Source organism: Erinaceus europaeus, chromosome 16 (assembly GCF_950295315.1).
Source record: "Erinaceus europaeus chromosome 16, mEriEur2.1, whole genome shotgun sequence".
NCBI classification, from domain to species: domain Eukaryota; kingdom Metazoa; phylum Chordata; class Mammalia; order Eulipotyphla; family Erinaceidae; genus Erinaceus; species Erinaceus europaeus.
In genome coordinates, this window is record NC_080177.1 from 4,502,862 (window position 1) to 4,528,282 (window position 25,421).

At 55.7% G+C, this 25,421-nt stretch overlaps 2 protein-coding genes and 1 long non-coding RNA gene across 5 annotated transcripts; 1 reads left to right on the top strand and 2 right to left on the bottom strand.

Moving 5' to 3' along the window:
• Nucleotides 1-8,781: 8,781 nt before the first annotated feature.
• On the top strand, nt 8,782-14,567 carry PPIB (peptidylprolyl isomerase B). The gene is made up of 5 exons (XM_007532342.3): nt 8,782-9,033; nt 11,005-11,118; nt 12,547-12,640; nt 13,960-14,144; nt 14,244-14,567. Exons 1-5 carry the CDS (start codon nt 8,899-8,901, stop codon nt 14,364-14,366), a joined length of 651 nt encoding a protein of 216 aa, XP_007532404.2. The 5' UTR covers nt 8,782-8,898; the 3' UTR covers nt 14,367-14,567.
• LOC132533404 (uncharacterized) lies at nt 12,778-14,005 on the bottom strand. Its single transcript, XR_009545260.1, has 3 exons — nt 13,903-14,005; nt 13,760-13,870; nt 12,778-13,569 (listed from the first exon to the last, which is right to left on the bottom strand). It is a non-coding gene; the product is annotated as an uncharacterized LOC132533404 (long non-coding RNA).
• On the bottom strand, nt 14,324-18,878 carry SNX22 (sorting nexin 22). 3 transcript variants are annotated; one of them, XM_060174361.1, is made up of 7 exons: nt 18,698-18,826; nt 18,218-18,341; nt 17,905-17,988; nt 17,593-17,697; nt 15,402-15,496; nt 14,977-15,044; nt 14,324-14,868 (listed from the first exon to the last, which is right to left on the bottom strand). In XM_060174361.1, the coding sequence occupies exons 2-7, from the start codon at nt 18,311-18,313 to the stop codon at nt 14,729-14,731; spliced, it is 588 nt and encodes a 195-aa protein (XP_060030344.1). In that variant the 5' UTR covers nt 18,314-18,341; nt 18,698-18,826; the 3' UTR covers nt 14,324-14,728. The 3 variants fall into 3 exon arrangements, with proteins under 3 accessions (XP_060030344.1, XP_007532423.1, XP_060030346.1); XM_007532361.3 differs by lacking the exon at nt 18,218-18,341 and having other exon boundaries at nt 18,698-18,876; XM_060174363.1 differs by lacking the exons at nt 17,905-17,988; nt 18,218-18,341 and having other exon boundaries at nt 18,698-18,878.
• Nucleotides 18,879-25,421: the final 6,543 nt, after the last annotated feature.

A 25,421-nucleotide genomic window follows, 5' to 3' on the forward strand; every position in this document is an offset into this window, starting at 1 on the left:
TCCCGGGTGTCGGCGTTTGGCGCTTTCTTGACAAGTGAACTTTGTTCTCTAGCCAGTAGGATGATGCAAATTGTCCTGAGGAAAGGAAAAAACTGACTTTATTGCACTTTTAGTTTTTGTTTTTTTAACAAAAAACATGGCAGATGCATATTGTGTCTGGTCATATTGGGAATTCTGCTTTTTTTTTTCTTTCTGTTTTGAGGGTATGGGGCCAGCCAAGCCATTCAAAGAGAACTTGGGTCCAGCGGATATTCTCAATGGAAAGAGTTGGGTCGGCAGCACCCACCCAGAAGAGAAGCCAAACTCTCCGTCAGCCTGAAAAGATGCTCAGGTTGGCAAGGAAACATACTTGAATTCTCATGCACCTTCTCAGCTGCCGAGGAGTGTCCCTAGCAGAGCCCTGACCTCATCTGCCTGCAGTTAAGACAGCCGTGCTCTCCAGCCACGCCCGACCAGGAGATGGTTCACCCCCAGACACAAAGAAGCCTAACAAAAAAACCAAACAAAAAATCCCATCTGTTTCCTCCATTGTCAGGGACTTGCAGCTAAATAGCCGTGTGACTCAAGGGATGCGCTCAGTGGTGAAGTGACTGCCCTGGTAGAGCCACCAGTGGAGGGGAGTGAGTCTGCCCCCCCACTGCTAGAGGAACCTCAGGACTTGGCTTCTAGGGGGCAGAGGAGAGAGTCACCTGCCTGCCTCTGTGGTCACCGGTCTCGGCACTGGCCGCCTTTCCAGAAACCTGGGCCTGCAGAACTTCACCCGGCAGGTCGGCGTAAGGACTCAGGACTGCAGTGAACGGGAGGTTGGGGTTTGTTGGTGCTGAAAATCTCCAGGGAAAAGGAGACTGAGACGAGAGTGTGTTCCCAACAGGACACAGACTCTTGCTAGATAGACGGCCACACGGCCAGTGTGTGCCCCCCCCCCGCCTCCTCCCACTTCTGCCTGCAGTGGCCTCACCCCACACGCTGCCCCAGGAAGGGTCTCAAATCAAAACCGTGTGGAGTTGATCTCGGCCTCGCTGGGAAGGAGGTGGAGGCTGCAGCAGTGGGCTGCTTAATTTAAGAGCCCAGAAATTACTGCCTCTGGCTTGAGGGGTGTAGGGGCGGAGGGGTGTCTTCTGGACTGGAGAATGTGGGGGTACTTCCCGCCAAGCCCCTTGATCTGGCTTCCGTGAAACAGAAACAACAGGAGCCTGGATGTGTTCCTGGGCTTCAAGTCAAGGGGGTCCCCCGGCCCCGCCTTCACACCTGCTTAGCTCAGTGAAAGTTTGTCCTCTCTCATTTAAGGGAAATCTCTACCCAAAGCAGCAGCTGGCAAACTCGGTGCCTCGATACACCCCCCCGCCCCCCAACACACACACGCAGATCATGAATGCTGGGGTTTGCTTCCTTGGAATCTGGCTAGTTGTACACACCTGGAGGCAGTGCCATCGGGTCCTCCCCAGCTTCCCAGCTGGGCAACTTGAGCTTCCTGTACAGGAGCCTTGGCTTTCTCAGCCTGCAGTAAAGGCCTGCCCCTTACGGGAGGGCAAGGGGACTGGGGGCCCAGTCGGAGCCTGCTGGCACTCTGCACCCCGATAAGTGCCTCCCCACCCCACCCCACCCCCACCCCCTCACACTTCCCCAAAAGCAAAGGCAGCCGGTGGCCGGCTTGTCCCCGGGGCTGCCACCTCCCACCCCTCCTTGCAGTGGGGTTAGTGACTTGCTTCTTTTTTTTGGTCTTAGAGATTTTTCGAAGGCTAGCTCTTGAAGGCTTGACCCTAAGCAGCTACAGAGGTCTTCCCAACGCACTGTTCTCTGCCCCTACACACCTGTCGCTCCGTCTCTGGCTTTTCGGAACCAAGGCATAGGCCCAGCCCACCCCGTCGTAGTGGAGGGCAAGGGGGTGCTTCTAGAACCATTGACACCCCACCCCTGCGGCCCCAGGCCCCTGGGTGCCTTGTGATAGTCTTTCACTTGTCTCTATACACACGGGCACCCCAGAAGCACTTTGCCATTGGTTCCCCCCCAGCTCTGAAGCTGTGGCTCTCGACCTCAGCCAAGCCCTGGGTCGGACACCCTCTCACTGGCTCTGCAGCCGCTGAGCTGACCCATCACACAGCTGTGATGCCTTGGGAGCTTTCTCTCAGGACCCACCCAGCTGTCCTGAGGTAGCGTTCAGCTGCTCGGATCTTTCTTTTTAAAGAAACTAATGTCCATACCGTGAGAGGTCCTCTGGGATTTGAACACTGAGCGGGGCAAGGCACTCCCCAGTGGGCTCACCCACCCGCCCCTGTGCTGCTGGGACCGCCTTCCTCAGCACTCTGGCCAGCGCAGCAGGCCTGTCTGGGGCCACACGGGTCCAGGAAGGGACCGGTCGGCCGGCTAACCCACGGGCACAGCCCCTGCTGCCTGCCGGGAGTGCCCACCGCTTCTGATGGAGCGGGCAGCCTGGTACGGCCCTCAGTGCCGGCGGTCCCCGGCGTCAGGAGTGAGTGGGATGCCAGTGCATCGGAGACCACAGCCTTAACTTTGGATGCAGACGCTGCCCCGCACCCCCCTTCCCAGGGAGCAAGTGTGGCGCCTGCTTTTTCTCCTTTTTCCCAGAACAAGCACTTCCACAGCAGGCCAGGGAGCGCTTCTTCCAAGGGGCCTGAGCTGCTGCTCCATCCCACATTCCCGCTCCCAGTCAGCTGCCCTGACAGGGCCTCCAGTGTCCCAGCCTCGCTAGGATGAGGGTTTCACAGCTGAGGGGCTTCTGGGGCCAGAGAGACAGTGTCCCCACTGCCACCACTGCCTCCTCAGTGACTCATGGGGAGCCAGGGCCGCGGGACACCCCCTTCCGGACAGCCTGTTGTCTTTGGGGTGCTTGCTTTTGCAACACTGGGACTTCCGGAAAGATCCATCTAGAGGTGGCCGGCTGGTGACTCGGTCTTCCCCCACAGTGGTTGCGACTGATAGTTTTCTTGCATTGCGTGTGTGTGCAGGGGGCAGGGGTGGGAGGGGAGGTTGTTCTGAATTAAGAGCGAGAGAAAAGCAACTCTTCTGAGGGTCTTAGGGAGCCTTGAGCAGTGTTGTAGTCACAGATAAGGAATCTTGGAAGTCTTTGATCCGTGAAGCAGTCTTAAAAGTCTCTTTCTCCTAAGTCCTTTTGCAGGTGACTGGGTGCAAAGAATAGGTTTCTCTGTTGCATTCAAGGTAGTAGTAGGTAAATCCTCTGGACGTAGACTGTAGTAGTTGGTATATTCCCTCAAAAAAGAGCAACCAGAAAACCCACTCCGGAGTTTGTGGATGAGCAAAAGAGTGGACGTGCAGCCCCAGAGATTTCTGGTCTGACCACCAAGCCCGACGTCAGGAAGCAGTCTTGGTTCTTGTGGGCCAAGTGTCTCCTGTTGGTTTTCCCGTTGCTACTCAAAACCGTCTCCCTGGTGCCATCACCACCCACCGCCAGAGTGTCACAGCAGAGGGCTCCCCATGGTCACAGCCGGGGGCACCCTGCAGCCAGCCGCCCCCGCCCCAGACCCCCCCCACCCTCAGGGCCGGTGAGACCTCCTCAGTGTTCCTCTTCACGGGCTCCAGACCAAATCCCAGGCCGGCCCTTGCGTGGAAGGCTTTCGCAAGAAGCTTGTTCATTCTGAGGAATGTCTCAGGAAAGATGAGCCATCTCGGGGGGGGGGGGGGGGCATGATAGATGGGTGTGTATGCATGTGTGTGACCACAGAATCACACATCCCTGGCTGCGGGGACAGCCTGACCCTGCTATTCCCAGAAGTCAGCAGGGGACAGGTGTGAGCCTCTCGGATTCGTGTCACAACAAAGCTGGCTCTGGGAGTGAGCCCCATTTCCCACGCAGAAGAGCAGACATAGGAAAGATGGAGATGAAACCAAAAATATTAACCCCCCCCCATGAAAAATAATGTCGTCATCGATTCCTGTTGGATCTAGTCCATGCTCTAATTTATTATTATTCGTGTCTATTTCTTTCATCACTGTCCATTGTACTTTTAGAAAGATGTTGGGATGTTGATTGCAATATTTTTAAGTAGATAATGTATAAATCAGCTGAGGAAATCGGTTTTAATTACTGTGTGGACCTGTCTGATTACTGTTCAATGCATTTTTTTTGAACTTTTGTTTTACCTATGTAATGTTTCATAAACCACTGGTCGCAAAGCTCAGCTGTGAAAATGAAATGTATTTTTTAACATGAATGTCAGTTTCAAGTGTATTTGACATGGTTCCTTGAGGAGAGATTTGTACACCATTAGGAAAAAGCCCTCTGCAGAGGAAGTAGCCTCTGGAGAAAAGGGAACATGGGTGTTGAGACGTTATCCCAGAATAGCCCAATGCCTAGGGCACCGTGGAAAACCCAAATGTGATCTGTGAGTATACCTCTTCCCCATTGGGGGAAGAAAGGACTCCATTTGCACCCTTTTTGTATGTAAAAATAAAATGTCTCACCTTTCTTGGCTAGTTTTGCTTGTTTGGCTGGTTTGTATGGGCTTCTCTCTCCTGGCTCGTTGGTAACTTGTGAACTTAACTAGAATTAGTCTGGAGAGTAGTGGCAGCGGGTTAAGCGCAGGTGGTGCAAAGTGCAAGGACCAGCCTAAGGAGACCAGTTCGAGCCCCCGGCTCCCCTCCTGCAGAGGAGTCGCTTCACAAGTGGTGAAGCACATCTGCAGGTGTCTGTCTTCCCCTCCTCTCTCCATTTTTCTCTGTCCTATCCAACTACAACAACAACAACAACAACAAAAAAACAAGGGCAACAAAAGGGAATAGATAAATATTTTTTAAAAAGAATTAATATGAAAACAGACCTAGTAACGTGGAAGGAAAAAGAGGACCAGGGCATCACTGGTACGTACAGTGCCAGGTGCCAAACTCGGGATCTCGGGCTACTCAGTCCAGTACCCTGTTTCCTGGGCTGCCAGAACTAGCTTGAGCTTGAGTTAAGGCCAGAGTGGTGACTGGAGACAGTGTAATGGTTATGCAGAAGACTCACTGCTTGAGACCAGATTCACCACCACAGACAGCTAAGCGTTGCTTTGGTAAAAAAAAAAAAAAAAAAAATGTGATAGCACGACCTTTGGCCTGAATGTTGCTCTTTCCCATGGGACACTTTAGTTTTTAATTATTTGTCTTTATTTTTTTAATATTTCCTTTTGTTACCCTTGCTGTTTTATTGTTGTAGTTATTATCGTTGTCATCGTCGTTGGATAGGACAGAGAGAAATGGAGAGAGGGGGAGAGAAAGACAGACACCTGCAGACCTGCTTCACCGCCTGTGAAGTGACTCCCCTGCAGCTGGGATGCCAGGGGCTCGAACTGGGATTCTTAACGCTGGTGCTTGCACTTTGCACCACATGCGCTTAACCCACTGTGCTACTGCCAGACTCCCGTCTTTATTCTTTTTAAATATATGTTTTATTTAGTTTTTAAAGCTTTTGGGGGGGGAATCGGGTGGTAGCAGAGCGGGTTAAGCGCATGTGGTAAAGCGCAAGGACCGGCATAAGGATCCCGGTTCAAGCCCCAGCTTCCCACCTGCAGGGGCGTCGCTTCACAAGCAGTGAAGCAGGTCTGCAGGTGTCTGTCTTTCTCTCCCCCTCTGTCTTCCCCTCCTCTCTCCATTTCTCTCTGTCCTATCCGACAACGACAACATCAATAACAACTACAACAATAAAACAAGGCAACAAAAGGGAATAAAATATTTTTTTTAAGTTTTTAAATTTTCACTTATTTACTTTGCCTCTAGGGTTATCACTGGGGCTTGGTGCCAACGCTACGAATTCACAGCTCCTGGCAGCCATTTTTTCCTTTTTTTCATTTTATTTGAAAGGACAGAGAAATTGAGAGGGGAGTGGGAGAAAGACACCTGCTTCAACACCACTCACGAAGTGTCCCCGCTGCAGATGAGGAGCGGGGGCTGAAACCCAAGTCCCCGAGCAGGTTCTTGTGCATAAATACTAAATGCACTTAAGCGGGTGCACCACTGCCGGTCCCTTTGTGTGTTCATTTATTTACCGTTGGCTAGAGACAAAAACTGAGGACGGAGGGGAGATAAAGACAGATAACTGCAGCCTGGCTTCACCACTTGTGAAGCTTCCCCCTGCAGATGGGGAGCAGGGACTTAAACTCGGGTCCTTGTCCTGTCTTACTTAACGTGTGCACTTAACCAAATGTGCCACAGCCTGGCCCTACTTATTTAACTTAGCACATGAGAGGGAATTTCACAGAGTCAGAAGGTGAGAGACAATCCAGAGCCTCACGGTGGTACACGCAATGCCGGGGATCAAACCCTAGAACCTCAGGCATGACAGCCCAGTGCTCTACCAGTTGAGCTATTTCCCCGGCTGCTTCTATTTATTTTTTAATGAGAAGGAGGAATACAGAGAAACCAGAGCACTGCTCAGCTCTGGCTTATGGCAGTCCTGGGGATTGAACCTGAGGCCTTTGGAGCCTCAGGTATGAAAGTCGTTTGTAGGACATTAAGCTGTTTCCTCAGGCCTCCCCACACGGAATACTTTATATGGAACCAGGCGGTGGCACACCCAGTTGAGTGTACATATCACTATGTGCAAGGATCCAGGTTCAAGCCCCCTGTCCCCACCAGCATGGAGGAAGCTTCTCTAGAGTGCAGGGCTGCAGGTGTCCCTCTCTCTCTCCCTCTCCTCTCCAGTTCGCTCTGCCCTATCAAGTGCAAAAAGGAAGAAAATGGCCACTGGGACCAGTGGGTTGGTTTTGCAGGCACCAAACCCCAGCAGAGAGGAAGACAGACGCCTGCAGACCTGCTTCACCGCCTGGGAAGCGACTCCCCTGCAGGTGGGGAGCCGGGGGCTCCAACCGGGATCCTTACGCCGGTCCCTGCGCTTTGCGCCACGTGCGCTTAACTCCCCTGAGCTGGAGTTTCTAAAGCTCATGAACACTAAGAGAAAAGACTGAAAAAAACTGGGTAAAGGGAGCTCAAATAGAAAAGGAAAATGTGGGAGTCGGGCTGTAGCGCAGCGGGTTAAGCGCAGGTGGCGCAAAGCACAAGGACCGGCAGAAGGATCCCGGTTCGAACCCCGGCTCCCCACCTGCAGGGGAGTCGCTTCACAGGTGGTGAAGCAGGTCTGCAGGTGTCTATCTTTCTCTCCCCCCTCTGCCTTCCCCTCCTCTCTCCATTTCTCTCTGTCCTATCCAACAATGACAACAATAATAACTACAACAATAAAACAACAAGGGCAACAAAAGGGAATAAATAAATAAAATATTTAAAAAAAAAAAGAAAATGAAAATGTTTTTCTTCCCAACAAATTTTATTTGACTGCCTAGGGGGTTTAAGCACAATTCTTAGTTGAGGTTGCAGTGGCTACGGTACTGGACTCGCCCAGGTGAGAGACCCCTCTGCATCAGAGATACCGGAGTGATGCTGCAATTCCCTTCTTTAACCCCCTGAAAGAATCTGAATTGAAAACATGAAGATATCGTACCTGCACTAACCCTAACTGCACTGGCAGTGACACAGCCACACAAAAAATTGTGTGACACATTTGACCACTTGTGTAGTGACTCCACAGTAAAAGGGTGTAAACCCAAATTATCTAGAGGCCCAAGACTTCATGGGAAGCGCACGTGGCACAAAGCGCAAGGACCGGTGGAAGGATCCCGGTTCGAGCCCCCGGATCCCCACCTGCAGGGGAGTCGCTTCACAGGCGGTGAACAGGTCTGCAGGTGTCTGTCTTTCTCTCTGCTGGGGTTTGGTGCCTTCTCTGCCCCTCTCTGTCTTCCCCTCCCTCCTCTCTCCATTTCTCTCTGTCCTATCCAACAATGACAGCAATAACAACTAGTACAACAATAAAACAAGGGCAACAAAAGGGGATAAATATTAAAATTTTTTAATTAAAAAAAAAAGACTTCATGGGATATTTCTTTACCAATATATACTTTTTTTACTTCTTTATTATTATATATATTTGTTTATTTATGTCTCCAGGGTTAGCACTGGGGCTTGGTGCCTGAACTACAAATCCACTGCTCCTGGAGACCATCTTTTTCCCCTTTGTCGTTCATCGTTGTTGTTATTGATGTCGTCATTGTTGGATAGGACAGAGAGAAACGGAGAGAGGAGGGGAAGACAGAGACGGGGGAGACCAGGGAAAGAGAGAGACGCCTATATGAAGCCTTCTTTCCTGCGGGTGGAGACCAGGGGCTCGAACCCCGGGTCCTTGCACTGTCGTGCGTATGTGCGTATGTGCGTGTGCGTGTACGCGCGCGTGCACCTAACCAGGTGCACGACCGCCTGGCCCCTCAGGTGACACTCTGGACAAGCAAAGACACCAGTGCTAGCGGGTAGCGCTCTTCGACCCGGTTCTGTCCGGAATGTTTGGCCCACAAAGATGACGGCCCGAAAGATGACGTGTTCTACGACACACGCGACGTCCTAACCTAAATTAGGAGCCACCGCCCGCCGGAACACTTCCTTCCGCTCATGCAAAACCCGGATAGACACTGGCGATGGCCGCAGTGCATGCTAGGAGTTGTAGTCTCTTCGGAGACCCAGGCACTACGCTCACGGAGGGGACCCCGCCCTTCGCGTTGCATGCTGGTCTTTGTAGTCTCAGAGGCCCAATCGCCGCGCTCCTAGGGCGGTGCCGCCTTCCGCCAACCCCCTTCCTGCTGACAGGCGTGGTCTGTACGGAGAGCCAATGAGGCTGCAGGAACGTGGCAGCCACCCAGCCGTGTCGGGATCGTGGCCCCGCCCTCTTGGGACGTACCATGGGGCATCGGCGTGGAGGGGGGCGATCCAAGGGCCAGGCCTCCATCCCGAGGCAGGAGATGCCGCGGTCCCCCCCGGCCGCGCCCGGTGGGGGCGCCTGAGTCCGGGCTGCCGCTCCCCGCCCTTTCCGGCGTCGGCGGCCCGGCTGCGCCCGCTGCTCCGTGAATGCTGCGCCTGTCGGAGAGGAACATGAAGGTGCTATTCGTCGCCGCGCTCGTGGTGGGCTCCGTCGTCTTCCTGCTGCTGCCCGGGCCGTCCGCCGCAGACGAGAAGAAGAAGGGACCCAAAGTCACCGTCAAGGTCCGCCCGCTAGCCGGTCCCTGCCCCGGCTGCCCAGGCCACGAGGAGCCCAGTGCGCGAGGGTCCCAGCCCCCGCTGTCCATGCCCCGAGGGTCCCCAGCCCCGGCTGTCCATGCACAGAGGGTCCCCAGCCCTTTCAGTCCATGCGCCGAGGGTCCCCAACCCCTTCTGTCCATGCCCCGAGGGTCCCCAGCCCCTGCTGACCAAGCCCGGAGGGTCCTCAACCCCTTCTGTCCATGCCCCGAGGGTCCCCAATCCCTTCTGTCCATGCCCAGAGGGTCCCCAGGCCCTGCTGTCCATGCCCCGAGGGTCTCTAGCCCCCCCTTCTGTCCATGCCCAGAGGGTCCCCAGCCCCTGCTGACCATGCCCCGAGGGTCCCCAGCCCCTTCTGTCCATGCCCCGAGGGTCCCCAGCCCCTGCTGACCAAGCCTGGAGGGTCCTCAACCCCTTCTGTCCATGCCCAGAGGGTCCCCAGCCCCTGCTGACCATGCCCCGAGGGTCCCCAGCCCCTGTTGTCCATGCCCCGAGGGTCCCCAGCCCCCCCGCGCTGTCCATGCCCCGAGGTCCCCAGCCCCAGCTGGCCATGCCCAGAGGGTCCCCAGCCCCTGCTGTCCATGCCCCGAGGTCCCCAGCCCCAGCTGGCCATGCCCCGAGGTCCCCAGCCCCTGTTGTCCATGCCCAGAGGGTCCCCAGCCCCTGCTGTCCATGCCCCGAGGGTCCCCAGCCCCTGTTGTCCATGCCCTGAGGGTCCCCAGCCCCTGCTGGCCATGCCCCGAGGGTCCCCAGCCCCCGCCGTCCATGCCCCGAGGTCCCCAGCCCCTGTTGTCCATGCCCAGAGGGTCCCCAGCCCCTGCTGTCCATGCCCCGAGGGTCCCCAGCCCCGGTTGTCCATGCCCCGAGGTCCCCAGCCCCAGCTGGCCATGCCCCGAGGTCCCCAGCCCCTGTTGTCCATGCCCAGAGGGTCCCCAGCCCCTGCTGTCCATGCCCCGAGGGTCCCCAGCCCCTGTTGTCCATGCCCTGAGGGTCCCCAGCCCCTGCTGGCCATGCCCCGAGGGTCCCCAGCCCCCGCCGTCCATGCCCCGAGGTCCCCAGCCCCTGTTGTCCATGCCCAGAGGGTCCCCAGCCCCTGCTGTCCATGCCCCGAGGGTCCCCAGCCCCGGTTGTCCATGCCCAGAGGGTCCCCAGCCCCTGTTGTCCATGCCCCGAGGGTCCCTAGGGCCTCCCCCCCCCCCCGTCCATGCCCCGAGGGTCCCCAGCCCCCGCTGGCCATGCCCCGAGGTCCCGTCTCTGGGGTCCGAGCTCCAAGAGTCCCCAATCTTGGGTGGCCGGGCCCAAAGGGCCCCCATGTCCAGGAGCCTGGACTACCCAGTCCCTGTTGACCGAATCCTAAGGGTCCCCCGTCCCAGCTATGCGAGCCCCGACTGTCCCTGTGTCCAGGGGTCTGGACCCTGAGCCACCCCAGGCTCAGCCCCTCCCAGCCTCCCTCGGTGGCCCTGGGCACCTGTCCCCTCGCCCACCCCCAGGGCCCAGCCTCATGTCCTTTTTGCAAACGCCCCTCTGCCGGCTTCCCAGCCCGGTGTCCAGCAAAGGAGGCGAAGCTGACCGGCGCTTGATGTCCACTTCCCGAATCCAGACCCCTCACCCACTTAGAGCAGAGTGAGACCCTGTGGTCCACACAGACTTCCAGCAAGCACCAAACCCCCCACCCCCACCCTGCGCGCCCTCGGCTGCCAGAGATTTATTTGATCACAGGAGACATCACACGAGAGCCCACCAGCAGCCTCAGACTCGAGTCCTGAGCTCTGAGTCTCCCAGCTGCAAACACAGAGCTGCCAGGCACATGTTGCCAGGTCTGAGGGGCCTTGTCACCACTCGGGTCACGTCCCTGCCCCCGCTGGGCTAGTGGCCCGGCCCCTTTCCCTGGAGGAGGCTCAGGCCTGTCTCAGTCTCCGTCCCTGTCTCCCCCATCAGGTGTACTTCGACCTGCGCATGGGAGATGAGGACATAGGCCGGGTGGTCATCGGCCTCTTCGGCAAGACTGTCCCCAAGACGGTGGAGAACTTTGTGACCTTGGCTACGGGAGAGGTCGGTGGCTGTCAGCTCCAGGGAGGGCATGGGCAGGTCAGGGTGACAGTGGTCAGCATCCGGAGCTCCCCCCAACTGCCAGGCACCAGCCGGGGGTGGGTGACCACTATGTACCCCAGAATGTCATAGCTTTATAGAGGGTTACGCCTTTTTTTTTAAGTCAAATTCTATTTTCGCTTAAAAGCAGAAAGGTGCATTTATTCACAGGAGAGAGAATAGCACTCTGGCCTCTGTGGCACAGGGATCAAGCTCGAGACTTCATTTCCGAGCCCAACCCTTTACCCACTGTGCCACCTCCAGGGCCTGGGGTGAGGTGGGGTGCTGGTTTAGTAACAAGAGAGAGGCTGACCACACACTGCCGGCCGGGCATTGAACCTTGGCCCTCGACGCCTGTACGTCCTGTGCTCTGCCACCTGCAGCATTCCGGCTAGAGCACTGATGCTTTCTGAAAATGCTTGGTCCTTAGGCATTGCAGGGCTGCTGAGGGTACCAGGTGGGGGCTCATAAAGACTGGGGTTCGAGCCCCAGGACACCACGTCTGAGCAGCTGCGGGAATCGCTGCATGGGCAATGCTATAGCGTCTGACCTCTCACGCCCTACCAACAAGGACAGGGCAGGGGCGCCCACTGGAGACATGGGGCCACACAGGGCTGAGACCCCAACACTTTGCTGTGTCTGCTGACCACAGCTGTTGATTCTCAGTTGATTTTTTCCCCTTTTTGTTGCCCTGGGCTTTTTTGGTTGCTGTAGTTATTGTTATTGATGTCGTTGTTGTTGGATAGGACAGAGAAATGGAGAGAGAAGGAGAAGACAGAGGGGGGAGAGAAAGAGACACCTGCAGACCTGCTTCACCGCCTGTGAAGCGATTCCCCTGCAGGTGGGGAGCCGGGGGCTCGAACCAGGATCCTTCTGCCAGTCCTTGCACTTTACGCCACCTGCACTTAACCCGCTGCACTACCGCCTGACTCCCAGAAAGTTTGTATTCCAGGCTGGTGGAGTGGGGAAGCTTAATGCACAGGATTGGCAGGCCAGCGTCCCAGTTCTCTCCCCAGCACTGCTCCGTGCTCGGCTCTCTCATAAGAAATAAACAGGAGCCAGGTGGTGCCTCAGCCCCTAGAGTGCATGTGCAAAGACCCAGGTTCAAGCCCCTGGCCCTGCCTGCAGAGGACTAGAGCAGTGCTACACCTGTCCTCTGCAGGGAGTTGTGCCATGATTTTAAGTTAGTGTTTGGCTTTGGCTTTCCATTTGGTCAGAGGGGGCCTTTTGTATGGTTCTTACTGGACAGAACTGCATAGAGCTGGGGGTTGTGTGAGGGAGAAGGGACACGACACCCAGACTTGGGGCCGCGCCCACCTGTGGCAACTCATGGAGGTGCTGGCGTGGCCCTAGCTTGTCATCCTACCTACCCTGCGTCTCTTTCCTTCCTAGAAAGGGTTTGGCTACAAGAACAGCAAATTCCACAGAGTCATCAAGGACTTCATGATCCAGGGTGGCGATTTCACCCGGGGAGACGGCACCGGAGGTAGGAGTCCGAGTCCAGCGGGCGCCGGGATGGGTGACCGGGCCCCACCTGCCTGGCACCACACTCAGCCCAGCTATACCTGCTTTATCTCAATGGGGGGGGGCAGTAGGGCAGGGGCAGGCTGGTGTGTGAGGTTCTATCCCCCGCACCACCATAAACCAGAGCTGAGCAGTGCTCTGGTAAAAAAAGAATCAGTCATCATTCTGGTCTTTGTGCTGCCAGAGATTGAACTCAGGACCTCATGCTTGAGAGTCCACTGCGCCACCACCCGGACCACACTCTGTCTTTAAAAAATGGGAGAGTTTGGGGTCGGGTGGTGGCACAACTGGTTAAGCACACACTTTACAGTATGCAAGGAACAGGGTTTAAGCCCCCGGTCCCCACCTGCAGGAAGAAAGCATCACAAGTGGTGAAGCAGAGCTGCAGGTGGCTTTATCTGTATTCAATAGTAATTTTTTTTTTAAATGGGAGAGTTGGGAGTCAAGGGGTAGCGCAGTGGGTTAAGCACAGGTGGCACAAAGCGCAAGGACCGGCGTAAGGATCCGGGTTCCAGCCCCCGGCTCCCCACCTGCAGGGGAATCGCTTCACAGGCGGTGAAGCAGGTCTGCAGGTGTCTTATCTTTCTCTCCCCCTCTCTGTCTTCCCCTCCTCTCTCCATTTCTCTCTGTCCTATCCAATAACCACCACATCAATCACAACAACAACAAAAAAAAGACAAGGGCAACAAAAGGGAAAATAAAGTTTTAAAAAAAAATCTAAAAAATAAAATTAAAAAAGGGGGGGCAGGTGGTGGCACACTTGGTTAAGTGCACACATTACAGTGTGCAAGGATCCAGGTTTAAGCCCCTGGTCCCCACCTGCAGCTGGAAAGCTTCACGAGTGGTGAAGCAGGGCTGCAGGTGTCTCTGTCTTTCTCATTCTGTCTCTCTCTTTCTCCTCTCAATTTCTGTCTATAATAATAAATAAAACATAAAATTTTTTTTTTAATGGGAGTTTACAAACTGAGATAAGCCAATCACTCACCGTCATGCCTGTTTGAGGCTCAGGCTTCCTCCACAAAAAGAGGAAATAACAGCCACCCATCCCCGTGTCTAAACCTAGGGGTGGCTTTGGCCAGACCCCAGCCTAGACGTAGGGGGCACACTCACCCCAGTGGCAGGAGGGGTAAGAAGCCATAAACAAGACTCTGCTCGAAGTCTTTTAATAACACGGGCCATGTGCTTGGCCAGCCTGGTCCCCTGCCCCACTGAGTATGGGGGGACAGCGGGTCGGGGTCAGGCCACCACGATAATCCTCCTGCCCCCCCTCCTCCCCCCCAGGGAAGAGCATCTACGGCGAGCGCTTCCCCGACGAGAACTTCAAGCTGAAGCACTACGGGCCCGGCTGGGTGAGCATGGCCAACGCTGGCAAGGACACCAACGGCTCCCAGTTCTTCATCACCACTGTCAAGACGTCCTGGCTGGACGGCAAGCACGTGGTCTTCGGGAAGGTGCTGGAAGGCATGGTGAGTGCCAGGCCCTAGGGGCCACACTGGGCTGTCTGGAGAAGCGGTGGGGAAAGCCCCACAGGGGCCTGACCCCCATTGCCACCCACCACTTCTCAGGAGGTCGTGCGGCAGGTGGAGAGCACCAAGACAGACGGTCGGGACAAGCCCCTGAAGGACGTGACCATCGCCGACTGCGGCAAGATCGAGGTGGAGAAGCCCTTTGCCATCGCCAAGGAGTAGACGGGACTGGTCCCCATCCCCGAGCCACCGTCCACGCGGCCCTGGGTGTAGACGGCCCCTGCAGGGCACCGAACTGCCCTCTGGCGGCATCTGGAGGCCGGCTGGACCCGCCCTGCACAGTCTGAAGCCCGCCGCCCTCCTGCCATTTTATAAGCGGCCACCAGTGGCACCCAATAAAAACCAAGGTGGGTTTTTTTATAACCTGCCTGTGGGCTGATTCTGGGGCTCAGGCAGGAGGTGCTCGGCCCTCCTTGAGCTCAGTCCCCTGGGTCTGGTTGTCCCGGATGCTCTCTGCACGGCCCTTCCCTCAGAGCTCTGGCTGGGAAGCGCCCGGCCCGGGTCCCTGGGTCCCTTCCTCGGGCTCAGAGGGCAAAGCTGATGGCCGGGGCTGGGCAGGCCACCGGGGGCTGCAGAGCGGGGTGACCCCAGGCTCCATCGGGGTCGCAGCTGAAGTCATACAGGCCCTGCAGCACGCCAGTCACCACCACGCTGGGCAGGGCCTCTGGGAGGGGAGGGAAGTCAAATGGATGGGGTCAGGCCCCTCCATCCCACCTGACTGCAGCAGGAAACAGCCAGGTCCCCAAACGACGTCCCCCACCCTGGTTCTCACCTGGGGAGGGGGGACACAGGTAAGGGTCTCCGCAGAAACTGAGGACAGGCCGGTGCAGCAGCTGCGAACTATGAGGAAGAGGGCTGGCTGAACCGCGGGGAGGGGCTGGGCGAGGTCTCTGTGGGGTGGGGGACTGAGGTGACCCCAGAACCACTGAGGAAAAGCCACCAGCCACCGAGGGGAAAAGTTGGGTGCAGGTTGGGCCCCAGCCACCAGGGGGTGGCAGCACGCGGGACGTCACTTGCCTGCAGTGGCTGGCAAGTCCCTCGGGGAGCTGAGAGGAGAGAGGTGGGCTGAGCGGAAGAGGCCTCATCTCCCCAGGGAACCCAGGTTCTATTTGTGGGCTCAGTTCTGAGCAACTGGGGCAGCCCCCACCCAGAGCACAGAACCGCCAGGACCCCTGCCTCCCAGCCTGAGGATCTCACCCCCAGCCGCTGCCCTTGGGGACCGTGGGGGGCTGCCGAAGACTCAGGAACTCCAACAGTTCCTTGGGCACATCCTGGTTCAAGTACAGGACTCCCTGGAGGAGATCGGACACGGCCGCCATCAGGCAGCAGGAAGGGGGGGGCTTCTGGAGTGGCGAGGTCTCATAGCTGGCGTGGCACAGCACAGCATGACGGACTTGCCTGCACTGGCTGCCAGCTTCCATCCCTGGCATCACACATGGTGGAATGGTGCATTCTCAAATACTAGGAACTGATGGGTTGGGGGGTCGAGCAGTAGCGCAGCGGGTTAAGCGCACGTGGCGCGAAGCAAGGACCTGGCTCAAGGATCCTGGTTCGAGCCCCCGGCTCCCCACCTGCAGGGGGCTCGCTTCACAGGCGGTGAAGAAGGTCTGCAGGTGTCTATCTTTCTCTCCCCCTCTCTGTCTTCCCCTCCTCTCTCCATTTCTCTCTGTCCTATCCAACAACAGCAATGACAACAACAAGGGCAACAAAAGGGAAAAAATAGCCTCCAGGAGCAGTGGATTCGTGGTGCAGGCACTGAGTCCCAGCAATAACCCTGGAGGCAAAAAAAAAAAAAAGAAAAAAAAACTGATGGATGGAGGGTCAGGCAGGAAGGTGGTGGTGCACCGAGTCGGATGCACATGTCACCACACACAAGGATGTGGGTTCAGGCCCCCAGCTCCGACTTGCGGGGGAGCCTTTACAAGCAGAGAAGCGGTGCTGCAGGTCTGTCTCCCCAGTCCCTCACTATCCCTGGCCTATGAGATTAAAAAGAAAAAGGCTGCCAGGAGCAGTGGATTCATCATGGCAAAATAAAATTAAAAGAGGAAATAGCCAGAGCTCCAGGGTGGTAGAACACAGTCCTGAAGTTCCATGTTTGTTTAGATTTTTACTTCCATGGGGCCAGGTGGAGGCACACCTGGTTAAGCACTCATATTACAAGACACAAAGACCCAGGTTCATGCCCCTAGTCCCCACCTACAGGGGAAAAACTTAACAAATGGTGAAGCAGGGCTGCAGGTGTCTCTCTCCCCTCCCCCTCTCAATTTCTCTGTCTATCCAATAATGAATAAAGATAAAGATTTTACTTCCGGGAGTCTGGTGGTAGTGCAGTGGTTAGGCGCAGGTGTCACTAAGCACAAGAACCGGCATAAGGATCCTGGTTTGAGCCCCCCAGCTCCCCACCTGCAGGGGAGTCGCTTCACAGGCCGTGAAGCAGGTCTGCAGGTGTCTATCCCATCTCCCCGACTGACCCCCCCCCCGTCTCCCCCTCCTCTCCTTTTCTCTCTGTCCTATCCAACAATAACATCGATAATAACTACAATAAAACAAGGGCAACAAAGGGAAATAAATTAAAAAAAAAAAAACAGCGGGAGAGAAAGACACCTGCAGACCTGCTTCACCGCCAAGGCAGGGACTCTTAGAAGCAAACACCTGGAGACGGGAAACAGTTTGGGAGAGGAAAGCAGTAGGAAGAGCACTGGACTTGCTAGCGTGAGATACAAAGTCTGAGCCCTGGCACGTCTGCTAGAGTACGACACGGGGCTCTGATTCAGAAAGGAAATCCTTAAAAAACAAAAATTGGGGGTCAGGTGGTAGCACAGCAGGTTAAGCGCAGGTGGCAAGAGAAGCGCATGGACCCGGTAAGGATCCCAGTTCCAGCCTCGGGCTCCCCACCTGCAGGGAGGTCGCTTAACAAGCAGTGAAGCCCGTCTGCAGGTGTGTCTGCCCCTCTCCGTCTTTCCCCTCCTCCCGATTTCTCTGTCCTATCCAACAACAAAATCAATCATAATAACCACAGCAATAATAGCAACAAAAGGGAAAAAATAGCCTCCGGGAGCAGTGGATTTGTAGTGCAGGCATCCAGCATCAGCAATAACCCTGGAGGCAAAAAGAAAAGGGGAGGCGATGGTGGCGCACCTGGTTGAGCACACAGCGCACAAGAACCCGAGTTCAAGTCCCCAGCCCCCACCTGTGGGGGGAGAAGTTTTATGGGCCGTGAAGCAGGGCTGCAGGTGTCTCTGTCTCCCAGATCCCTCTCAACTTGTGCCTATCCAAGACAAAGAACTTTCTTGTGTTTAAAAGCAAACCGAACAGCCCAGGTGGTCCTGGAGTGTTGGGGTGCCCTCCCCTGGGCCCCTTCGCGACCCTCGGGGTCGCCCCCCCTCACCTGCACGTAGGCCTCCAGGCCCAGCCGCTTCTGCTCCGCCCCGCGGCTCCTCCAGTTGGCCAGGCGCTTGGAGGGGAAGTCGGGCACCCGGCACCTTTTCTTGATCTGCGGGACATGCCACCGCTGCAGCCGCAGCCCCACCGCGCCCGCCCCCACCCGGCCCCCCATCTCCTGAGAACGGGGCGAGTCCCCAAGCCGAGCTCGGGGCCAGGAGAGGAGCTGGGGTGGGAATGGGGTCCCCTGGTGGCCCAGGCTCCTTTGCCGCCACTCCCTCCCCGCCCGGCCCGGGACCGCAGGTCTGGGCGCCCTCACCCGCTTGTGCAGCGCATGGAACTCGCTGTAGCGCCTCCACACGGTGTGTCTGCGCCCGCCACAGCGCACCTCCACTCGGAACACCTGGGGGGCAGGTGTGAGGCTGGGGGGGCAGGGCCCCGCCCCACTCGGAACACCTGGGGGGCAGGTGTGAGGCTGGGGGGTGCAGGGCCCCGCCCCACTCGGAACACCTGGGGGGCAGGTGTGAGAATGGGGGGTTGGGAGTCGGGCGGTAGCGCAGCAGGTTAAGCGCAGGTGGCGCAAAGCGCAAGGACCGGCCTAAAGATCCGGGTTCGAGCCCCCGGCTCCCCACCTGCAGTGGCGTCGCTTCACTGGTGGTGAAGCAGGTCTGCAGGTTAGGGTTGTCTGTCTTTCTCTCCCCCTCTCTGTCTTCCCCTCCTCTCTCCATTTCTCTCTGTCCTATCCAACACCGATAACTACAACAATAAAACAACAAGGGCAACAAAAGAGAATTAAAAAAAAGAATAGGGGGGTCATAGGACCCTCCCCCACTCGGAACACCTGGGGGGCAGGTGTGAGACGGGGAAGAGGCCGCAAAGGACCCCGCACCTTCACTCGGAACACTTGGTGGGGCACACAGGACCCCCTCCCGCACTTCCACCTGCAGCGAGGGCGGCGCACAGGCCACCCCCCAGCCCCAGAGCACAGAGCAGCCTCGGGGTGATGTCTCAGGGGGGCTGCCAGACCCTTCACCCCAAAGCACAGAGCGGCGGGGCGGGGGCGCCCGGGACTCCCGAGTACCCCCGCGCCCGCCCCTCGGCGCCACGCTCACCATGTGGCCTTTGTCGGGGCTCTGCCGGGGCCCCTCGGCCTCGGGCCCCACCGACGGGATGTGCACCTCCAGCATCCGCGCCCGCAGCTCAGCTCCGCTCAGCTCCTGCTCCCGCGGGGCCGCGACTCCGCACAGCCAGACTGCGGGGCCGCCCGCCTGGGGCCACGCCCACCCGGCCCTCCCATTCGGGTGTGTCCCCGCCCACCTCGCTCTGCATCGGCGCCGCGTATGCCCCGCCCCCTACCGTCGCCCCGCCCCTCGGTCCCCGACCCCTCCCGGGGCGCTCCCCGCCTCTCCTGCAAGCACCCGATTAGGCTGGGCGCCAGGTGGCTGGGCGCCCGCCCAGGAGACAAAGGAGGGGACCCTTTGTGATGCGGCACCTATTTGTGCAACATTTGTTGAGCGCGCAGGTGGTGGGGGAATCGGGCCAATCGGGCATCAATCAAGACCAGTGGGGAAGGACCTAGTAGACCCTGGGGTGGAGCTCCAGGGCAGGGCCTGTAGTTAGATCCTGGGTTGGGGGAGGGCGTCTAGAGAAGGGCCTTCTGATAGACCCTGGAGTTCTAGTCAGCTCCTCCCTCGAGCCCAGACTCCCAGGCCCATGCTCCCACCTCCAGCTTGAGTCATGGGTGCCTTCCCTGGGTACCCCTCCCATCCACTCATCCAACCATCATCCATCCAACTACCCATCAACGCAATCCATCCACCCAGCCACCAACCCATCCATCCATATATCTATCCACCATCCATCCACCCATCCACCAGCCCTTCCATCCATCCATCCATCCATCCACCCATCCATACATACACTCATCCATCCATCCACTCACCCACCTACCCATCCATCTGTCCATCATCCATCCATCCACTCACCTACCCATCCATCCGTCCACCCACCATCCACCCATCTGTACATCCACTCATCCATCCATCCATCCACTTACCTACCCATCCATCCATCTGTCCATCATCCACCCATCCATCCATCCACTATCCATCCATCCATCCATCCATCCACCCAGCCTTCATCATCCAGCCCTCTCAGGAGGGCCCACCCAGCCAGCCAGGGGCAGTAGGTGTGGGGGGAAGTGGGAGGCAGAGCAGGGCAACCTTGTGGGACAGGGCAGTGAGAGCCTGAGGGACAATGGGCTCTGCTCCCACTCCCTGCTCAGTGCTCCCCCTGGGTTTGCAGCCCTGGCCATTCTGGGGTGGGCACACAGAGAGGCCCTGCCTCTGTGGTTGGCGTGTGAGGGGCCAGCCCTGGCTCCCCTCTCTTCAGACAGAGCAGATGTGCTTAGAAGCTGGAGTAGACAATCTCCTTTCCCTTCTCTGACCCCCCCCAAAAAGGGGGGGGCTAGCAGTTCTCACTATGACGAGGCCCACACCCTGTCCCTCAATTCCATCTCAGGTTTCACCAGATCCTAGGAGTGGTCTCCTGGAAGGGAACTGTGGGGGTTTCATTTCCTCCCTGGCATCTTGGGCTCCCAAGAGTGGGGTCCCAGTTCCTCCTCACTGTCTGTTCAGGGAGGCCTCTCCCTCCCAGGACTCTTGGCCCTGGAACCCTGCCTGTCTGCCAAGGATCTCCCCCGGCTCTACCCTCCATCCCTCCCTCCCTCTCCCGCCCACATTCCGCACCCAGGACCACAGACCTTCAGCCTTCACTGCACCCAGGATGAGCCTGGTTCTGAGGAGCCTCAGGCCCTGTTCCTCACTCGTCTACAGGCCTTGGGGGCAGCCTGCGCCTGGACTCTCACTTCTCCCTGTGGGTCAGTGCTTGCTGTCTCCTCTCCCTGTGCTTCTCCTGGGGCTCCTTGTCCAGTCACTACCTGAAACTTCACTTCCCCAGGGAGGCCTGGGACACACCCCACGCCATCTCCACACTGACTCCCATGTGAGGCTGATGCCCTTCACTGCTCAGTACAGATGTGTGGTTGCCACCAAGGCATCAGATGTGCAGCAGACACACATGAGGGTGGAGAAAAAGATGAGGTGAGAGGAGTCAGGCGGTAGCTCAGCGGGTTAAGTGCACATGGCGCGAAGTGCAGGGACCAGCATAAGGATTCCTGCTCGAGCCCCCGGCTCCCCACCTGCAGGGGAGTCGCTCACAGGCGGTGAAGCAGGTCTGCAGGCGTCTGTCTTTCCCCTCCTCTCTCCATTTCTCTCTGTCCTATCTAACAACAATGACATCAATAACAATAACTACTACAATAATAAAAACAACAAGGGCAACAAAAGGGAAAATAAATAAATAAAATAAAATAAAGATGAGGTGAGGGAGTCAGGCAGTAGTGCAGCGGGTTAAGTGCACGTGGCGCAAAACGCCAAGGACCGGCTTAAGGATCCCGGATCCCGGTTAGAGCCCCCGGCTCCCCACATGCAGGGGAATCACTTCACAGGCAGTGAAGCAGGTCTGCAGGTGTCTGTCTTTCTCTCCCCCTCTCAGTCTTCCCCATCTCTCTCCATTTCTCTCTGTCCTATCCAACAACGTTGACAACAACAATAACTACAACAATAAGACAATAAGGGCCACAAAAAGGAATAAGTAAAAAAAAAAAAAGTGAAGCAGGGGAGAAGCACCTCAGAGAAGTGCAATCACACACCTGGTTGAGTGCATGGGTTTGACACAGGTGTCTCTCTATCTCCGTCTCTATCTCCTCCACCCCTCTCAACTTCTGTCTGTCCTCTATCCAATAATAAATAATTTCTTTTTAATCAAGAAAATGTAGTGGTCCAGGAGGTGGTGCAGTGATAAAGCTTTAGACTCTCAAGCATGAGGTTCTGAGTTCGATCCCCGGCAGCACATGTACCAGAGTGATGTCTGGTTCTTTCTCTCTCCTCCTATTTTTCTCATTAGTAAATAAACAAAATCTTTTTTTAAAAAAAAGTATATAAAAAAAGAAAGTGTGGTGGGTGCTGTGGTGTCTTTCCTGCTCTCTCTGTGTCTCTTCCTGAGAAAGTCAGGCCAGGGCGAGCAGAGGAGACACTGCAGGAGCCAGAGGGCAGCAACATGGAGCTCTGACCTGGGTCACATGCATGGCAAAACAGTGCAGTACCCAAGTGGGCCATTTCACCTTGCCCTTGGTATTATTATTATTATTATTATTATTATTTGAAACATTTTCCCCGCCAGGGTTATAGCTGCCACACAATGACTCCACTGTTTCTGGTGTTTTTTTTTTTTGTTTTTTTTTTCCCTAACAGAAATAGGAAAAGCAAGGGAGGAGAAGAAGAGACACCTGCAATATTGCTCCACCACCAGTGAAGCTTCCCCTGCAGGTGAGGACTGTGGACTTGAATCCAGATCCAATCATGTTGTAACCAGATGCACCACCACCTGGTCTCTGAATATTTTTATTCTATTTTTATTTATTTATTTTACCAGAACACTGCTCAGCTCTGGTTTATGGTGGTGTGGGAGGATTGAACCTGGGACTTTGGGTCCTCCAATGTGAGAGTCTTTTTGCCTAACCATTGTGCTATCTGCCTGGACCACGTATGTGTTTTTCTTTTTTTCTTTAACCAGGATTATCATTTGGGCTTCACACATGCATGCTTCAATCACTCCTTATAGGCTCTCCTCCTTTTCCTTCCCTTCTCCTTCTCCTTCTTTTTTTGCCTCGAGGATTATCGCTGGGGCTTGGTGCAGGTACTACGAATCCCTCTCCTGGAGGCAATTTTTTGCATTTTATTGGCTAGGACAGAGAGAAATTGAGAGAAGAGGGAGAGAGAGAGAGGGACAGAGACAGAGAGATACCTGCAGACCTGCTTTGCAGGACCCTTGTGAAGTGTCCTCCCTGTAGGTGGGGAGTGGGGGATTCAGACTTGGATCCTTCAGCGGGTTAAGCGCACATGGTGCTAAATGCAAGGACTGGCGTAAGGTCCCGGTTCAAGTCCCCGGCTCCCCACCTGCAGGGGAGTCACTTCATAGGTAGTGAAGCAGGTCTGCAGGTGTCTGTCTTTCTCTCCCCCTCTCTGTCTTCCCTTCCTCTCTCCATTTCTCTCTGTCCTATCCAACAACAACTACATCAAGAACAACAATAACTACAACAGTAAAACAACAAGGGCAACAAAAGGGAAAATAAATGAATATTTAAAAAATAATAATAATGAAAAAAGAGAAAGGGGAGAGAAAGAGAGACACCTGCAGACCTGCTTCACCACCTGTGAAGTGACTCCCCTACAGGTGCGGAGCCACGGGCTGGAATCCAGCACTGTGCTCGAGTCCTTGGGAATAGTACTGTGTGCATTTGACCAGTGCCCATCACCCATCATCTCACTTATTTAAAAAAAGACTACCCACCAGTCAGTACTCTGTGCTGTGAATGAACTGAAACATTGTTTTTGTTTGTCATTTGTTGTTTGCCTTTAGGTTTATAGCTGGGGCTCGTGCCTGCACCACAAATCCACTGCTCCTGGAGGCCATTTCCCCCCCATTTTTGTTGCCTTTGTTGTTGTTATTATTGTTGCTATTGCTGTTGTTGTTGGATAGGACAGAGAGAAATCAAGAGAGGAGGGGAAGACAGAGGAGAGAAAAATAGACACCTGCAGACCTGCTTCACCGCTTGTGAAGCGATAGCCTTGTGGGTGGGGAGCTGGGGGCTTGAACTGGGGTCCTTACGCCAGTCCTTGTGCTTCTGTGCTAAGCGCTATGTGCGCTTAACCCGCTGTGCTACCACCCGGCCCTCTCATTTTCTCTTTTCTCTTCTCTTCTTCATTTCTCTCTCTTTTTTTAAACCAAAACACTTCAGTTCTGGCTTCTGGTGGTTTGGGGGACTTAACCTGGGACTTTGGAGCCTCAGGCTTGAGGGTCTGTTTGCATAACCATTATGCTACCCACCCTCCACTCAGAGTGTTGGTTTAACCCATCTCCACTTCCAGGTTTTTTTTCTTTGGCTTTTCATGCTTGCACAGGATCACGGAAAATGCTCACCAGAGTTAGTCGCCAACATGGTTAATAGCGGTGTTCTGTGGGCCACCCTTGTGATCTCAGGATCCTGAAAGGGCCTCCTCCTGTTGTTTTAAAGCAGCGTCAGTAAGAATGTATCCAGACGCCTGCTGGGTGTGTATCTGCCATCACTGGCCAGAGAACAACACCTTTGTCCCATGGGGCCAAACAGAAAGAGCCAAGACTGGTGGGGGGAGGTGGCGGGGGGGGGGGGGGGGGCCTGGAACAGGGCCTGGTGTCACTTATCCACACTCACACCTCTCCAGGGCCAGATAAGGGTCGGGAGGTGCAGGGGGACCAGGGCTGGGCTGGTCTTGGCTGCCTCCACCCCACCTCATCTGGGAGCCGGGTCACTGGGCCCCTTGCCCAGCCCTGCCACCAGCCTCCTGGAGAGAAGAATCAGCCTCTGTGCCCAGCGGCGCCGCTGCTGCCCAGGGCAGTTTATTTATTTTCCCTCCGAGGAGCAAACCTGAGCAGGGCGGCCCTGCCAGTGAAAGGGGACTGTGAGGGGAGCCCGCCCGCCTGTGTGCAGAACCTGGGGTGTCCGCAGGATGGGGTGCCCAGGGCATCTGCTCTCCAGACCCTGTTTCTGCACTTTTGGCAGGTATGGGGCTGAGATGGGCATGTGGGGCAGGAAGAGAGCCCACCAGTTTGAGCGTGTGCCTTACCTGGCATGCGGCCCTGGGTTCTAGCCCATGCACTACATTGCAGCCCCAGGGTCAGCATGAGGGAGAGCTCTGAGGGTGGTGCTGTGCAGGCTCTCCCCTCTTTTTTAAATAATTGAGGTGGGGAGTCGGGCGGTAGCGCAGAGGGTTAAAGGCAGGTTGCAGAAAGTGCAAGGACCAATCCCAGTTAGAGCCCCCAGCTCCCCACCTACAGGGGAGTCGCTTCATAGACGGTGAAGCAGGTCTGCAGGTGTCTCTCTTTCTCTCCCCCTCTGCCTTCCCCTCCTCTCTCCATTTCTCTCTGTCCTATGCAACAACAATGACATCAGTAACAACAACAATAATAACTACTACAACAAGGGCAACAAAAGGGAATGAATAAATAAATATTAAAAATATAAATTAGGGAGTCGGGCAGTAGCGCAGCAGGTTAAGCGCACATGGCGCGAAGCGCAAGGACCAGTAAGGATCTGGTTCGAGCCCCCGGCTCCCCACCTGCAGGGGAGTCACTTCACAAGCAGTGAAGCAAGTCTGCAGGTGTCTATCTTTCTCTCCGTCCTATCCAACAATGATGACATCAATAGCTACAACAATAAAACAACAAGGGCAACAAAAAGGAATAAAAATAATAAAAAATATATATAAATTAAATTAAAATAAAATAAAATAGTGTTCTGGGAGGTGGTGCAGTGGCTAAGACACTAGACTCTCAAGTGTGAGGCCCTGAGTTCAATCCCCAGCAGCACATGTGCCAGAGTGATGTCTGGTTCTCTCTCTCTCCTATCTTTCTCATTAATAAATAAATAAACAAAATCTTTTTTAAAAAAGATATTAAAAAACATTGTGAGGGGTTTTGTCTCCAGGGTTATCCCTGGGTCTCAGTGCCTGCACTATGAGTCCACTGCACTATGAACCCACTATGAATCCGCTGCTCCCAGCGGCCTTTTTTTTTGGATAAAGAGAAATTGAAAGAGGAGGGGGAGATAGAGAGGGAGAGCCAGGGGCTGGGTGGTGGTGCACCATGTGCGTTTAACTCAGTGCACCACCACCTTTGCAGAGAGAAATTAAGGGGCTGGGTGGGTGCACATGTTACAATGTGTAAGGACCCGGTTTG